General features: G+C 43.2%; 1 protein-coding gene across 1 annotated transcript in view; it reads left to right on the top strand.

Moving 5' to 3' along the window:
• Positions 1-18,576, top strand: part of LOC122790465 (cilia- and flagella-associated protein 157-like) — a 1,902,466-nt gene that overhangs the window by 1,256,755 nt on the left and 627,135 nt on the right. The window contains exon 4 of the mRNA XM_044058010.1: positions 760-1,027. Within this exon, the coding sequence (XP_043913945.1) occupies positions 760-1,027 (268 nt within the window). The remainder of the gene's footprint in view (positions 1-759; positions 1,028-18,576) is intronic.

The raw sequence follows: 18,576 nt of genomic DNA, 5'->3' as shown, positions 1-18,576 counted from the left end.
CCTTTTCAAGGAAGTCCATCAGATTATGTAAATATGACATTCCTTTGACAAAGCCAAATTGGGATGGATGCAGTCTCTGGTCGTCTGTGTCATTATTGATAATTTCCATGGTAATGTTTTCTATGACTTTGCAAATGACAATAATGAGGGTCTGTAGTTTCAAGGACGTGTTGAAGGTCCACTCATATGAAGGTGGACGACTTTCACACTCCTCTATTCACACGGTACAAAGCCTGCTTTAAAACTATACTTAAATAATGACTGCAGGAGTCCTAAGTCATATTTTTGACTTTTCAGGAGGCATTATGGGATGCTACCAGGGCCCAGTCAGACCATGTTCTTGGCTTTAGGAAACACAGCCAGTACATGCTCCCTAGTTAGAGTTGCAGGGTTTATATTTGAGGGGGTGGTTGGTGGTGAGAGGAGGGTAAAGTTGGCATTTATCTGCTGACAGGTTCACTATATCACCAGGCTCGGTGAATGTGGCACCATTAATTATCAGTTCAGCATATTGCTGTGTGCTAGCTACCCTTAAGGTTAGGTCAGAAACAGCTTGACTGAGTCTAACATTTTACTGTTGAGATGGGTTTTGGCTTCTTTAGAGCAAACAATGATATAAAACAAATTGTGTATGTTTGAATAACTGTTCAGCGTGACAACCATGTTCTCATAAGTTAAGCTGCACATTACCTGTTGTATTTCTGTGTAAGAAAGAGGTGATTACCAGTATATAAGCAAATTGTCCCTTTTTGTTTACAGGCTAAAGAAAGAGATGGTTCAGCGTGTGAACAATGTGGCCACAGAGTTTCGGAAGGTCTCAAACAAACAGATGGCAGAAACTACAAAACGTGCTATTCAGGAGAATGCATCAATCAGTGCTCAGTTAGTTAGGATGTCTGACAAAAGCATGGAGCTGATCGTAGAAAATGATCATCTGAAAGAATTGGAGAAACAACAGCGCTTTCAGCTTCAAACAATGGAGCACATTGAGAAAGAGCTAGCAAAGACGAATGTCAGCAACCAGAAGGTAAAAAATTAACAGAAATTCAGTACATTAAGAACCAAGCCAATACCGGAATGGAGAAAGCAAATTCTGCTGATAGGGATGTCTGCAATTAGAGATACAGACAATAGGCAAGAGGGGGCTGGAATTTATTGGAGAAAACTGGCAAAGGAACCAAAGTATTGGGAGCAAATAACTAGAGAGGGAAAGGTAATAGAATGGGAAGATGCCAATATTTTATTTGTCCTGCAGGTTAGAGATTGCCTTCCCTATCAAGGATTGATATCAGAGTATAGGCAAAGAGAAAGAGATGGGGGGGGGTCCTAAATGAAAGACCAGCACTAGTAGAGTTTTAGTAGAATCTATAACAGACGCTGCTGTTAAAAAAGGAATAATTAGCAGAGCATATAAAATATTGCATCACAACTATAACAATCAGTCAGAGAACATTAGAAAGGATTGAAAAGAGAGACTGGATAAGCAATTCACAAAGACACAATGGGGGATATACGTATGTCTCTCAAATATACAACAAAATCTAGAAGATTTAAGATTTTTGCTTGGAAATGTTTACATAGGTGTTTTTACCCATGTAAACTCCAGAGAATTTTTCCTCAAGTAGGCAGCAAATGTTGGAGGTATGATGAAGAAGAAAGAAATAACCAGGGACATATTTTCTGGGAGTGTAATGAGTTGGAAGACTTTAAAGATTCCCTGCAGACTGCACTATCATAGCTATACTAGGTAAGCAAATTGGTGTAGCTAGGGTAATGGCTTTTCTGAGCTATAAAAAGAATAATCCGCTGGTAAATCACAGTGAAGACAAGTGCAAACAACCAAAAAAAGAGAAAAATCCACTGTAAACCGCATAGCACCGAACAGTGAATACAAGTGCAAACAACCAAAAATCCAATGTAAACCGCATAGCACCAAACAGTGAAGACAAATGCAAACAAAAAAGAGAAAAATCCACTGTAAACCGCATAGCACCAAACAGTGAAGACAAATGCAAACAAAAAAGAGAAAAATCCACTGTAAACCGCATAGCACCAAACAGTGAAGACAAATGCAAACAAAAAAGAGAAAAATCCACTGTAAACCGCATAGCACCAAACAGTGAAGACAAATGCAAACAAAAAAGAGAAAAATCCACTGTAAACCGCATAGCACCAAACAGTGAAGACAAATGCAAACAAAAAAGAGAAAAATCCACTGTAAACCGCATAGCACCAAACAGTGAAGACAAGTGCAAACAAAAAAGAGAAAAATCCACTGTAAACCGCATAGCACCAAACAGTGAAGACAAGTGCAAACAAAAAAGAGAAAAATCCACTGTAAACCGCATAGCACCAAACAGTGAAGACAAATGCAAACAACCAAAAATCCACTGTAAACCGCATAGCACCAAACAGTGAAGACAAATGCAAACAAAAGAGAAAAATCCACTGTAAACCGCATAGCACCAAACAGTGAAGACAAATGCAAACAAAAAAGAGAAAAATCCACTGTAAACCGCATAGCACCAAACAGTGAAGACAAATGCAAACAAAAAAGAGAAAAATCCACTGTAAACCGCATAGCACCAAACAGTGAAGACAAATGCAAACAAAAGAGAAAAATCCACTGTAAACCGCATAGCACCAAACAGTGAAGACAAATGCAAACAACCAAAAATCCACTGTAAACCGCATAGCACCAAACAGTGAAGACAAATGCAAACAAAAAAGAGAAAAATCCACTGTAAACCGCATAGCACCAAACAGTGAAGACAAATGCAAACAACCAGAGAAAAATCCACTGTAAACCGCATAGCACCAAACAGTGAAGACAAATGCAAACAAAAAAGAGAAAAATCCACTGTAAACCGCATAGCACCAAACAGTGAAGACAAATGCAAACAAAAAAGAGAAAAATCCACTGTAAACCGCATAGCACCAAACAGTGAAGACAAATGCAAACAAAAGAGAAAAATCCACTGTAAACCGCATAGCACCAAACAGTGAAGACAAATGCAAACAAAAAAGAGAAAAATCCACTGTAAACCGCATAGCACCAAACAGTGAAGACAAATGCAAACAAAAGAGAAAAATCCACTGTAAACCGCATAGCACCAAACAGTGAAGACAAATGCAAACAAAAGAGAAAAATCCACTGTAAACCGCATAGCACCAAACAGTGAAGACAAATGCAAACAAAAGAGAAAAATCCACTGTAAACCGCATAGCACCAAACAGTGAAGACAAATGCAAACAAAAAAGAGAAAAATCCACTGTAAACCGCATAGCACCAAACAGTGAAGACAAATGCAAACAAAAAAGAGAAAAATCCACTGTAAACCGCATAGCACCAAACAGTGAAGACAAATGCAAACAAAAGAGAAAATCCACTGTAAACCGCATAGCACCAAACAGTGAAGACAAATGCAAACAAAAAAGAGAAAAATCCACTGTAAACCGCATAGCACCAAACAGTGAAGACAAATGCAAACAACCAAAAATCCACTGTAAACCGCATAGCACCAAACAGTGAAGACAAATGCAAACAAAAAAGAGAAAAATCCACTGTAAGCCGCATAGCACCAAACCGGAGTCAAATACTTTAATATGGAACTTTGTAGTTTCACTTAAAAGCTTCCTCAGGCACATAAACATTTAAAACAGTTACTAAAGCCATTTAAGTAAAAATCACATGATACAATTACACCTTCTGATGTAATTCTCACAAATAGGTCTTTAAAGATACAAATTAATTTAAACCGGGTATTGTATGAGCCCTAAGTCACAAAATCCATCTATTCCTATCCATTCCTTTAATTCAGTACGTTGAATAATATCACCAGCACATAGGGATTCATTAACTTGAAATAAAATCAAACATTTAAAATAGTGTGTATTGCCTGCTTTATAAATATGCCTATATAATACATTTGTCTTACATTTCCTATTAATTCCAGACAGATGACTACTAATGCTATCTTTCAAACTTCTGTTGGTTTTTCCCACATAATATGCATCACATAACTGGCAAGTTAGGTATATAACGTTCCTAGAATCACAATTTCCAAACACCCATACATTAAATATTTTGCCACTGACTGGATGGGTAAAATGTATATCAATATTAATACTGGTACAGTGTATGCATTTGTTACATCTATGTGTTCCTACTTTATTGGTCTTAAAATATATAATACTTCAATGTTCTTTATAACATAGTTTATTGTTTAAATTAGGACATCTTTTATAACCAAAGGTTGGTTTATCACTTATAAAATTCTAATCTCTGGTACTGCAGATAAAATGGACCAGTATTTATTAATAATGGCTTTAACAGCCTTTGTATCTTATAAGTTAGCATGCATCTTCTAACTGTATTAACATTACTGTGCTGAACTGTACCTATATTGTGGGGCTGCTGAGAGAAAATTGGTCTGACATCAGCATCACATTCTTGAATTGTATTATATCTAGCTCTAGTGACATCCACATATCAAGTGCAAGTTCTACACTAGGAATCACAAATAATAGAGAAGGGAATCCAAATAACCCACGAAGCAGGTAATCCACACACAGGGTTTATTGTACCAAATCCGATTAAGAGCTTTCGTCAGCAAATCCAACTTCTTCAAAATAATAAACATTAAAACCAAATAACTTGTATATTATAATAAATATTCTGAACTGTCTGCAAACAGCTAAAGTTAACTTTGAACCTAACACCACTCTTAGTATTCAACTGCGGTACCACCTTTATCATTCTTATAAGAAAAGCACAGTCCGGGTCTGAACTGTCTGCAGACAGCTAAAGTTAACTTTGAGTATGTGTCTACCTGTTTGAGCCAATATTCATTTTCCCTTGGAGAGTACTCTGCTTTGGCTTGTACCCCCCCCCACACACACACACACATCTTCCACTTTCTCTCTTATTCCCTTCTATTAGCAAATAGTATCCATAACTGATCAATACTGTGTGTTTGTTAATTTAAACTGAGACCACAGTAGCCTACTGATACAAGGTTATCCTGGTTTTCCACCTGAGAAATGGTTAAGAAATGACTTACAGTTTCAGAGCAGTCCTTGGTCAATTCTGATTGTTTCTTAAACACAAACTTGTCTTTGCTTTGGCTCATTAGCAGCAGTACAAACGAACTGTCTGCTTGCACCCTTGTTCTCCCCCTCCCCCTTACCTGTTTATTACCTTAAGCCAATCCCAAAGTTAATAAATAGTACCTGTGGCAGGCACCATTTTTACAACTTCAATCCACTCTTCTACAGGCCCGATGAAGAGCTCAGTGTCTGTCCAGTAAGGGTTTTACTACTGTATATGCCTATTTATGTTGAATTGTTAGACATTTTACAACTGTATATGTTTATTTATGTTGAATTTTATTAGACATCTAATATGATTTATGCTTTATTATTGGAAGTTACTATGGCATGCTAGCATTTTGTCTGCACCAAGTTGTTTTTAGTATAATAGTATGCTCTATTTGCATAGCTAGTAGTTTGTTCAAGACATATTTTCCTGTATGCAGTAGCTATTTGCTCAGTTTGTTTTTTGTAATCTTTATAATATATCTTTACCATCTCAAAAGTGCTTACTCCTCTCTGTGCTCTTCTTTTCTAGACCTAACACCACTCTTAAGTATTCAACTGCGGTACCACCTTTATCATTCTTATAAGAGAAGCGCAGTCCGGGTTTGAACTGTCTGCAAACAGCTACAGTTAACTTTGAGTATGTGTCTACCTGTTTGAGCCAATATTCATTTTCCCCTGGAGAGCACTCTGCTTTGGCTTGTAAGCAGCCCCCCCCCCCACACACACACACATCTTCCACTTTCTCTCTTATTCCCTTCTGTTAGCAAAGAGTATCCATAACTGATCAATATTGTTTGTTTGTTAATTTAAACTGAGACCACAGTAGCCTACTGATACAAGGTTGTCCTGTTTTTCCACCTGAGAAATTGTTAAGAAATGACTTGCAGTTTCAGAGCAGTCCTTGGTCAATTCTGATTGTTTCTTAAACACAAACTTGTCTTTGCTTTGGCTTATTAGCAGCAGTACAAACTTACTGCCTGCTCACACCCTTGTTCTCCCCTCCCCCCTCCCTGTTTATTACTTTAAGCCAATCCCAAAGTTAATAAATATTACCTGCGGCAGGCACCATTTTTAAAACTACAGTCCACTCTGCTACAGGCCCCATGAGGAGCTCAGTGTCTCTCCAGCAAGTGTTTTACAACTGTGTGTGCCTATTTATGTTGAATTGTGTTAGACATTTTACAACTGTATATGATTATTTATGTTGAATTGTGTTAGACATCTAATATGATTTATGCTTTATTATTGGAAGTTACTATGGCATGCTAGCATTTTGTCTGCACCAAGTTGTTTTTAGTGTAATAGTATGGTCTATTTGCATAGCTGCACCATGTTCACTAATGTTATTCATTTAAATGTGTTGTGTGCAGACAGCTCATACTGGTGTCTAATTATTTCTATATAATTGTGCTGTTACTGGTGGATAGAATCACATTAGATTCACAGGACAGAGTGCTGCTTGCTATAATTTTATCTGTGACTGCATAACTGTCTGATGAGGTTTCTTCTAACAGATGATGTGAGAGTGTTCAATCTCGCTGTTTGTTCTTACACACGGGTTCGGAGCTGATCCTCGGCTCCGAGTCAGCTGCATAGCAAAGCTCTGCATCTTAGAGAAGCTCGAGACCAGGCTATATCCCACAATCCTCCCTGCCATTACTCAGATCTAGTTTGCCACTGCAACGGGTCACATCGTTAAGAGAGCTTGGACCAGAGAAAACTTGTTATTGACAGATAAGATAGTTATTGTTTTGTTTAAAAGTTCTTATAGTTCTTATAGTTCTTATAGTTATTGAGAAATTAGTTTCTGACCTTACTATAGTGTGTGCGTGTGTGTGTGTGTGTGTGTGTGTGTGTGTGTGTGTGTGTGTGTGTGTGTGTGTGTGTAGTGTAGTGTAGTTAGTTCTTTTATAGGTTTCCCTTTGGGGCCTACCCTTCTATAACCTATATCTATATATATATATATATATATATATATATATATATATATATATATATATATATATATATATATATATATATATGTATATATATTTTTTTTTCCTCTTAATTATAGCTAGTGTTAAATTTTCTCTTTTTTACAGTAAAAGTGTTTTTTGCTTATTATGTCTGAGAAAGCCAAGTCTGGTTTTAAAAGGTGTCAGTGTGGGCAGAAAATGTCCATCACTGACAACCACAGTTCCTGCGTCTACTGTCTTGGCCCTCTCCACTTGCAAGAGGATTGCTCTATATGCCATTCCTTCAGTGGGAGGGTCATGACAGATAGACGCAGGAAACTTATAGACAGATGACTTCTTAAGCCTGCTTTCCAGGAGGCCTTGGACAAGTCTGACCAGGCTTCTAAGTCCTCGAAGGGGTCGAAGATGTCGGAGCCCATGTCATTGGCTCCGAGTTCATCTTCTAAAGTTCGTTCGCCGGTTCCACAGACTTCGGGGCTGAGCGTCGAACGTTATCTCTCAATGAGCCCCAGGTCTTGGAACCGGTGTCGGAGCTACCGCCACCTTCCATTCTTCGGTCAGTGCCATCTTCGGCCCCTTCGACCCGATCTTCCAGACTGTTATCCAATACTGATGTGGATCGTGTTGTGCAGAAACTTATGTAGAACACGGCCCTTTCCAAGTTGATTGCAGTTTCCTCCCAATTGGTGTCGAAACTAGAAGGCCTTCCCTTATCGCCAACAGGTCCTCCTTCGAGACCCATCCAGTCTTCGGAGCCGGAAGAGGATGAGCCGATGATAGTGGAGCCCTCGGTGCCGAAACCGTCCATTGCACGATCGACACCATTGACCTCGACTCCTTCAGAACCTATAGGTGAGTCGCTGAGTCGACGATCTCTCCTTGGTTCCAGGACCAAGAGTCGTACCGACCTTTCGGTGCCGACTCTCCCTCTCAGGGCCTCGGCGCAGATTGGCTCAGCTCCGTCCTCGGGGTCGAGACCCATGGGCCCTGTGTCTGGGATTCTTCCATGTTCTTCGGAACCGGGGGAGTCCTCGACCCGAGGTTCAGGGGTTTTTGACCTTATGAGGAAGGTTTTGTCTACACAGACAACCACTTCATCGGAGGCGTCTTCTCCCTCCCCTAAGTAGCCGCTCTCTGTTTCTGTTCCCACGACACATCCAAAGCGTGGAGAACCATTGTCTCAGCCACCCCCAGAGGGTGCCCCCTGTTCCTCGGAGGCCTCACCGGAATCCTCCTCCGATGAGGTTCCGAGGAAAAGATTGTGCAAGAGGAGGCACTTAGATTCCCCACAGGAATCTCTAACTTCTGACACTGACTTGGATGAGTCAGAGGGGTCCCCAAAATCCCCCTCCGAGGATGTCTCATTTGCGGACATCTTGGAGATTTTAAAACAGAGGGGTGATTGGCAGTCCCTAGCACCCACTGAGGATGAGTCGGTGTTGCTGAAGGCTTTTGGTGCTCAACCTTCTACCTCCTGGGTTACTCCGCCCTTCGATGAATTAATGGATTTGATTGCTCGAAGGCGTGAGACACCGGACACAGTGGAACCGGTCCCTCGAAAACCAAGCAAATTTATTACCGCTCCCCAGGACAAGACTTATCTCACCAAAGGAGTCCCGGTCGACGCTATGGTGGTGGCTGCAGCCACTAAAAAGGAGATGTCTGAGTTTTCCTCTTCTGTTCATCCTCCTAATAAGGATTCTAGTACTATGGACAGATACGGGAAGCGCGTTTTAGTTCAGCGACTTTTTCCATGCGTTCGCTAAACTATTTGACACATTTTACACGTCTACAGAGGGATCTCATCAAGGATCTGGGAGATACCCTCCAGGGTAACACAGATGCTGCTGTTTCAGATAAGGTAACAGCACAGCTTAACACCCTTACCTCCATAGTGAACTCGTCCATGAGGCTCATCTCGTATGCAGCTGAAGGGTCGAGTAGAGCCGCAGCTTCAGCGATTGCTCTACGAAGACAATCCTGGATGCGGCTGTGCTCATTTGCCGGAAGCCTTCAAGTCTTCCTTCGCCAATGCCCCCTTTGATGGTGCCACTCTTTTTGGGCCCAAAGTGAAAGAGACATTAACTCGATGTGAGCAAGAAGGAAAGACTCTGTCTGCTGTCGGAGTCCGTTTTTCCATTCCATCTAGACCGTACCTCAAAGGGCAACGAGGTGGAAAAATGTGGTTCTGTAAAACTCGGGGATCTTTCCAGGCCACACAGAGTGACCTCCCCCCCCAGAGGCAGAGGGGGGGGTAGACATGGAAGACGTCACCCCGGCGGCAGAGGGGGGTCCGCAGAACCAAGGCGACAGGGATCCTATCCCTGGTAAGCCTTTCCAGCACTCCTGAATGGGGGCCCGACTGTCCTGCTCTGGAGGCAGTCGGGGGTCGCTTGGCTTTATACCCACAGGCCTGGCTAACTCTCAACTCAGACTCCTGGGTAAAAAGCATTGTAACCAGAGGATACAAAATCCCCTTTATGTCAACTCCACCCCAACAAAGAAGGTTTCCAGATGTGCCACCCCGTCTGTGAGGCCCAGCAGCAATAGAAATTTCAAAGCTGCTCAAAAAAAAGTCATTCAGCCAGTTCCGGTGGACCAAAAAGGATCTGGAACTTACTCAAGGTTCTTTTTAGTTCCAAAAAAGACAGGGGACTGGAGACCCATTTTGGATCTCAGCAATCTCAATACCTTCGTGAAGAAGGAAAAGTTCCGGATGGTCACGCTTCAATCGATCCTTCCATTTTTGCAGAAGGACAACTGGATGTGCTCGATAGATCTCAAGGACGCGTACTATCACATCAAGATGGCCAGACCATCCAGCGATTACCTGCACTTCCGGCTGGGATCCAGTCATTTTCAATTTCGAACCCTGCCCTTTGGGCTCACCTCAGCCCCCAGGGTATTCACCAAATGCATGGCAGTGGTAACATCTCACTTGAGATGTCTAGGATTCCGGGTGTTTCCCTATCTGGATGACTGGCTCCTCACCGCCACCACCGAGCGTCGCCTCATACAAGCCAGAGACTATACAGTCAACCTTTGTTCCCACCTAGGGATTTCCATAAACTTCGAAAAATCTGCCTTAATGCCCTCACAGCATATTTCATTCATCAGAGCAGACCTAGATACGCGCTTAACACTGGTAAAGCTCCCTCAAGTAAGGGCTTCATCCCTCAAGGAACAGGTTCTTCTTCTACTGCAATGCAGGAAAGCCCCGGCCAAATTGGTGTTGAAGGTTTTGGGACTCATGGCAGCGTCCCTGATTGCAGTTCCTATGGGGAGATTGCACATGAGGCTCCTCCAATGGCTGCTGTTCACGCAGTGGTCGTACCAGCAGTTACCCCTAACACACAAGATTCTGATAACAGATTCTTGCAAGCGAGACCTCTCATGGTGGGTGTTCAGTCAGGATCTCACTATGGGTCGTCCATTTGTTCTACCGAATCCGACGGCCACAATAACCACGGACGCTTCTCTGATAGGGTGGGGGGACTTTTTCAGGGAAGAACAGTCCAAGGGGAATGGTCCAACATGGAGTACAACCTGCACATAAATGTTCTGGAAATGAGGGCGGTGTTCTTGGCGTTGCAACACTTTCAAACCCTCCTACCTCTAGGAACAGTAGCAGTTCAGACAGACAACATGTTTGTAGTCTGGTACATAAACAAACAAGGGGGAACCAGATCTTACCCATTATGCAGAGAGGCCATGAGAATTTGGCAATGGGAAGAGTCTACGGGTCGCTTTCTGATAGCAACGCACATCCCGGGGTCATCCAACGTCATTGCGGACAGGTTGAGCAGAGCCATCCTGTTACCTCACGAGTGGTCCCTCAAACTACAGGTGACGGAAAGAATTTTCTGCAAATGGGGCCAGCCTTGCTGCAATCTATTCGCCTCCCCGATGACTACCAAATGCAGAAGCTATTTTGCCCTTCTACCCCCTCCAGGGGATGTCCCCAGGGACGCACTGATACACGATTGGCCCCCGGGTCTCCTATATGCATTTCCACCTACCCCCTTGATTCCCAAATTTCTTCAGAAAGCCATGAACCTGGAAAGGACAATTATACTCATAGCCCCATTCTGGCCTCGACAGATATGGTTCCCCTTTCTTCAAGCCCATCAAACAGAGGAACCGTGGATCCTGGACCCAGTACCAGATCTACTGACGCATTCGTCGGGAGTTCCTCACCCGTCTCTTCTATCCCTCAAACTAGCAGCTTGGCTGCTCCACTTCCCCGCCTAGCCAGGTCTGATATACTTTCTCCGGCAGTTCAACACATTTTGGTTGCCTCTCATAAGGCTTCCACTACAAAACTCTACAGGAGTAAATGGAAACGCTTTGTGTACTGGGCATCTAGCCAACACTTGGACCCCCTGGTTGCTCCTTTACATAAAGTTCTAGAATTTCTATCCATCCTTTTCCACGAAGGAGCCTCTACTTCCACACTAAGAGTACAGTTGGCGGCCATATCCAACTTCCATGTTGGTGAGGACGGTTCTTCTATTATGTCCCACAGGCTTTGTAAGGCTTTTATGAAAGGTTCCTTCCATCTTCGACCGCCCGTCAGAGACCCTTTATTCCCATGGAATTTAAATTTGTTATTGTTGCAACTAATGTTGCCACCCTTCGAACCAGCCTCTTCTTGCCTCCTGAAGTTTTTGTCTTGGAAGACTCTTTTTCTTGTAGCGGTTACTTCAGCTCGGAGAGTGTCAGAGCTGCAAGCACTATCAATTAAACCACCTTACTTCATTTTCCACCCAGATAGAGTTTCCTTACGAACAAACCCATCTTTCCTTCCTAAGGTATGTTCTGTCATAAATATTAATCAGTCCATTGAACTCCCTACTTTCTTCAAAAACCATACCAGCAAGTTGGAATATATGCTGCACAAGTTAGATGTCCACAGACAGCTAAGATTTTATTTGGACAGGACTAAGGATTACAGAAAAACAGATCAACTTTTTGTTGCATTTACAGACAATAAAAAGGGCATGGCAGTTACAAAACGTACGCTTTCTAAATGGCTTACTGATTGTATAGCTTTTGTGTATTCTAAGTCGAATCAGGCCTTGCCCACCAAACCTAAGGGCCATTCTACTAGATCCGTTTCCACTTCCTTGGCTCATGCAGCTCGCCTGCCTTTGGACACGATTTGTGCAGCAGCCATGTGGTCTAAACCACATACTTTCATCGCTCATTATAGAGTTGACAAAGCCTCCAAAGACAGGACATCTTTTGGTTCCACTGTGCTCAGGAACGTTCTTCCTGGGTGAACTCAGGGTGACGGAGCTAGGGACGCTACCCGTGTGTAAGAACAAACGGCGAGATTGAACACTCTCACATAAAGAAGTTATGTTCTTACCATAACGTTCCATGTGGAGTGTTCATCTCGCCTTTGTTCTTACATTCCCCCCCTTCCCTCCCTCACGTGTTTGGAAGAACGAGTAGGACTAGAGTCTGGTCCACATGTCTTTACCTCTTTCAGGTATATTGCCTCTTACCTCATGGGGTATATTTCGTTACCCTTTAGTTAATTTATCAGTGAGATAGTGTCTCTGAATTTTTGTGGCGGTATGTAGCTTTAACACCTCAGGTTTATTGTTAGTCTGGTTTGCTTGCAAACTAGATCTGAGTAATGGCAGGGAGGATTGTGGGATATAGCCTGGTCTCGAGCTTCTCTAAGATGCAGAGCTTTGCTATGTGGCCGACTCAGAGCCGAGGATCGTCTCCGAACCCGTGTGTAAGAACAAAGGTGAGATGAACACTCCACATGGAACGTTATGGTAAGAACATAACTTATTTTTTTTCCATTTGGCTCAGTATCTGCATATACTAGTAGTTGGTTCAAGACATTTTCCTGTATGAAGTAGCTATTTGCTCAGTTTGTTTTTTTGTAATCTTTATAATATATCTTTACCATCTCAAAGTGCTTACTCCTCTCTGTACTCTTCTTTTCTAGACCTAACACCAGTCTTAAGTATTCAACTGCGGTACCACCTTTAACATTCTTGTAAGAAAAGCGCAGTCCGGGTTTGAACTGTCTGCAAACAGCTAGAGTTAAGTTTGAGTATGTGTCTACCTGTTTAAGCCAATATACATTTTCCCCCTGGAGAGCACGCTGCTTTGGCTTGTAAGCAGCCCCCCCCACACACACACACACAGACACACACAAACACACACACACACTCACTCATCTTCCACTTTCTCTCTTATTCCCTTCTGTTAGCAAATAATATCCATAACTGATCAATACTGTGTGTTTGTTCATTTAAACTGAGACCACAGTAGACTAGTGATACAAGGTTACCTCATAAGAGCTACTAACAGGGTCTCTACCAGCTTCGCTCCCCACCCTGCCCCGTATTCCCTCCCGCCCCCAGTGGTCTTACCTTTATTACACTCATAAACCCCTCCCATCTTTCCAATAGCCAACCACAACACTAACCCAACACTACCTCCTCCATCTTCCCACTACTATCACACCTCCTCAGCTAACATGTACAAGCATACCTTACCTATGCTCACTGCATGCACTCTCCTTGCATATCTTACATCCTACCAAAGCTCCATCATTCCCCCACTCAACCACTACCACTGTACTACTACTCACACCACCACACGTGTCTCACCTTCACTCAGCTCCCCTCCCACCAACTCAAGAACCATCCCTATGCACCCCCCCCCGCATATTCTACCAACTATATTACTCAAACATAAAGCATCCCTACAACTTAACACAGTAACTCTCCCACCATACCTATTACCCACAGAGCACAATCATAAAGTTTCCCTCATAAACAAACACATTCAAAAACTGAGAAAACTAATAACCTCATGCATATCAAAACTAGCCCTAAGTGGAGACATCCACCCCAACCCTGGCCCTACCATCTCCAACCCCAATCCTCATAATCAGACTAGAAACCACAACTTTTCCCATATTACAGCCAATAGAAAGTCAAGTGACTTCCTTCTACTAAGCCTGAATATTAGAAGTATATCCAATAAAGTCCATGAACTCCATGCCACCATAAAGTTGTACTCCCCAGATGTAGACATCCTGACAGAAACCTGGCTAAAACCTCACATTACCACTTAGCAAATTCTCCCAACCGGTTACGGCATACTAAGAGTAGACCAGCTAAACAAGAAAGGAGGCGGTATAGCTATAATATTTAAACAGCATTTAAACATCCAGATCTTAAAATCATTAGCTTCACAAGTAGGCAATGAAGTAATAATATATACCAACCTCAAAATAAACCAAAACAAAACCATCAACATAATTGGATGCTACTTCCCACCTGACCAAAACATCCCTCCACTAGAAAACCTCCTCAGCTGGTCTACCCACCTTCCCCCCATGAAACTATTATTTTAGGTGATTTCAATATTGACTGGCAGTCCTGTTCTGGCAACCATCCAACCCATCATGTAAACCTTCATGGCTTCACCCAACTAGTCCAGTCGCCAACCAGGATAAATAAAAACTCCAGCAAGCACAATACCCTGGATTGGATACTAGTCAGTAAGAGCCCCCAGTCATATATAACAGGCTGCTTATCAGATAGCCTCAGTGATCACTCACATTCCTACTCAAAAAATACCTATACCAAGCTAAACCTGTCATCTACCATCAAATTCGTAAAAAACTAAACTTTAACCCACTCACATTCATCTCATCTCTCAAAGAATGTAACTGGCATCCTCTGAAGTACCTGAGTCTTGATGACGCAGTTGAATTTTTTATACTACCTTCCTGAGCATCCTTAATTACCATGCCCCCATAAGACTTCCCAGAATCAAAGCGCAACCCTCCCCATGGCTACAGAAAACCACTAAGTCAGAAATGAAAAACAGAGATAAAGCCTGGGAGCACTGGCGCAAAACCAAAACCCCCTCAACTAGACAGAAATTCCCAGAACTACGCAATAGAGTCAAAAAGCTAATAAAACAGGACAAATTCCTATACTACCAGTCTGCCCTAGACTCCTCCCAACACAGCCCCAAACAATTCTGGTCCTCCATAAACTCCATCCTCCACCCAGGTAAAGTCAGTACCTCTCCTCCTAACATCCCTCACTCCTCCTAAAATATTGCTACCTTATTCAACACACACTTCACACAGACCATACTATCACTAGCTAAACAACACAACCCCTCTTCCCTCCAGCCCACACCTTCAACTAGTAATCTCCCCACTGCCTTCTCTTTTTCTCCTGTACCTACCTCCAACATAAGAAAACTCTTAACTAAACTTAAGCCCACCAAATCAGCAGCAGACAACCTCCCAAGTGAATACGTACAAATCGCAACTGATACTCTGGCCTACCCAGTATCCATCTTGATTAACTGATCTCTGTCAGAAAGTTACATTCCCACACTGTGGAAAGTATCACATATAATTCCCCTCCACAAAGGCGGCCCCTCCATAGAACTAACCAATAACCGCCCCATAACTATTCTCTCTCCACTCTCCAAAATACTAGAGAGATGCATACACTCTCAGGTCTCAGACTACCTCCTTACTAACAACCTCCTTTCCAATACTCAGCATGGTTTCTGACCAAACAATAGCACCACCACTGCCTTACTCTCCTTTACTAACACTATCCTTCAGCATAAAAACAATGGCCATCTCTCCTCTGCTACTTTCCTAGACCTATCTAAAGCATTTGACAGGGTCCCACACAAACTACTCATCGCTGTCCTCAATAACCTATCCTTCTCTCAATCAGTCACCAACTGGTTTCAGAGTTACCTGTCTGACCGCCAACAATCCGTTGTATGGCAGAATGACATATCTTCCCAACTACCTGTCTCCATAGGGGTTCCTCAAGGATCCATCCTTGGACCCCTACTCTTCTCTGTTTTCACCAATAATCTGGCCTCTACCACCAAACATGGCACACTCATACAATACGCAGATGACTTAGCCATCATCTGCTCAGCCCAGTCCTTACCCAAACTGCAAAAAGTCACACAGGAAGCCTTTTCCTATGTTGAAACTTGGTTATCCGATGCCCAATTAGTACTCAATGCAAACAAAACTAAACTACTCATCTTTCAACCTACCATTACATACTCAAAACAATTCTCACTTTAACATCACAGCAAAAGACAACACCACTATATACCCAACTGAACACACCAAATTGCTAGGAGTGGAAATAGACAAACTAAAATTTGACATTCACATATCCATGACTATAACAAAAAGTCCACAAAAAACTAGGAGTGTTATACAGAAATAAGCACCAAAGCAGCAAAGATTTCAGTAGGTAAATCCCACCTTATCTCCACCCTACTTTATGCCTCTCCAATATATACCAACCTAAGGCAATGCGATCTAAACAAGCTAGAGACCTGCTGCAACAAAATCGCCAAATTCGCCACAGGGGCATCCTACCGTAGTCAGCACTGTCTCTCACTTGCTGAACTGGGCTGGCTTGAACTCCCTCACCTCCTTCAATGGTATCAACTCTCACTCACCCACAAAGTAGTAAACCATCCACTAAATGTCCCATCCCTCCAGAATCTACTCCAGCCCTATCGCACCACCAGATCACTAGGATCCAGCAACAAAAATCACTTGCAGATCACTAAAGCCAATAACTCTGCTGGTGAAGCACTAATGTTAAGTTGTCCATCTCACCTTCGTTCTTGATTTTGGGTTCGGAGCTGATCCTCAGCTCCAGCTCGGCCATCTTCTATAGCTCGAGAGCTGTTTACTGGCTCGAGGCTACCCCTTATCCCAGAATGCCCAGTGTCAGCTACCCAGATCTCGTTTGCCGCTTCAGCTACGAGGCTGCTTCGTTACTGGCTCAGGCTTAGTATAGTTTTTTCTATTATTATATCTGTTGTTTATTTTTAAATGTTTGCCAAGTTTTTGTCAAGTTTTTGTCTTGATATACTACTTTATCCCTTATCGCTTTTTTGTGTGTTGTAGCTTTGTTGGCCATCGCTCCATAACTCGCAGGCCTTCTGTTTCCCCTGAACTCGTTTAAATTAGAAAGCCCCCCCCCTCCCCTTAGGACATCTGTTTAAAAAAAAAAAAAGAGACTGTTTGTTTCTTAGTTTTGTAGTATAGTTTTTTCTTATTGTTGTTGTTAGGAAAATGTCTAAAGATACAAAGGTATCTGGCTTCAAAAAGTGTGACTCATGCTGTCAAAAAATGTCTCTGACAGATGGGCGCACTAGTTGTGTATATTTTTTGGGCGCTGTTCACCTGCAGGACTCCTGTTCTATATGTCACGCTTTTAGTCCAAGGGTCCTGCAGGAGCGCAAAAACAAATTAATCCTTCGGGGATTATTGAAGCCTCAGGATTCTCCGGATAAAAGTACTCAGCCAGTGAAATCCCATAAGTCTGTCAAGCCGTCGGCTCCACCTTCGGAGCAGACTCCTTTAGGAGCAGACTCCTTTACTTGATCAACCAAGTATGTCGGTGCTGGCTAGCACCGACAAGGTAACTCCTCCGTCGGCTCCATCTGATATTTTGGAGCCATCTCGGAGCCATAAAAGACTGAGGTCTCCGTCCGTGGAGCCCATCCACTCGGCACCTCAGTCACCCTTGTTACAGAGTGAATGTAGCCATCATTCTTTCCACTCCTCTCGATCCTCTAGATTATCGGATCATGATGTGGAGAGAGTATTAAGTAGGTTGCTTAAGTCACAGGCACTGGCAAAATTACTGTCCAGCCCACCTCAAAGGTATCGGCTCCAACCGCCTCTATTTCTGTTCCTCCTCCAACTACATTTAGCTCGGAGCCAGAGACCATGGATCTGCAGGTAGTAGAACCGTCGGCGCCAATCATCATCTCTCCTTCGGTTCCTACGTCGGCTCCGATTACCTCAATTGTACCTTCTATCGAGGGATCTGGGCGCCAGGGTTCTCTCGTTAGCTCCGAGGGGGGGAGTGGCTTCAGACCCTTGTCTGACCTTATTCTCCCCCTCGGAGCTTCGGCGCATGTGAGCTCGGCTCCCACATCTGCCTCAGAGCCGTCTCCCTCGATGCAGAGAAAGACTCCTGTTTCTTTGGAGCATGAGCTTTCCCTGCCTAGAGGTCGGGAAGCCTTCGAAGTCATGCGGAGTGTGCTGTCCCCTGAAACTGCTCTACTGCCAGCTCCATTGGCTCCTCCCCCCGTGGTGTCTGTTCCAATCTCTACTCCTCCTCCAGACCCCAAGTGTAGGGAACCTGTGCCTCAGGACACCCCATTGGGTGATCCCTCTTCTTCCGAAGCCTGTCCTGATCACTCAGAAGAGCCTCCCCAGAAGAAGAAGTGCAAGAGGAAGCACATAGACTCTCCTGAGTCTGTCACCTCAGATACAGACATGGATGGATCGGAAGGGTCCCCAAGGTCCCCCTCTGAAGACGTTTCCTTTTCGGACATCTTTGAAATGCTTAGACAGAGGAGGGACTGGACTTCCCTAGCCACTACTGAGGATGAGTCTGTATACCTGGACGCATTTGGTTCCCGACCATCCACCTCCTGGGTATCTCCTCCTTTT

Source organism: Protopterus annectens, chromosome 16.part0 (assembly GCF_019279795.1).
Source record: "Protopterus annectens isolate FY-2018-M chromosome 16.part0, PAN1.0, whole genome shotgun sequence".
In the NCBI taxonomy this organism is placed as follows: Eukaryota; Metazoa; Chordata; order Ceratodontiformes; family Protopteridae; genus Protopterus; species Protopterus annectens.
This window is presented reverse-complemented; position numbering and strand designations above follow the sequence as displayed.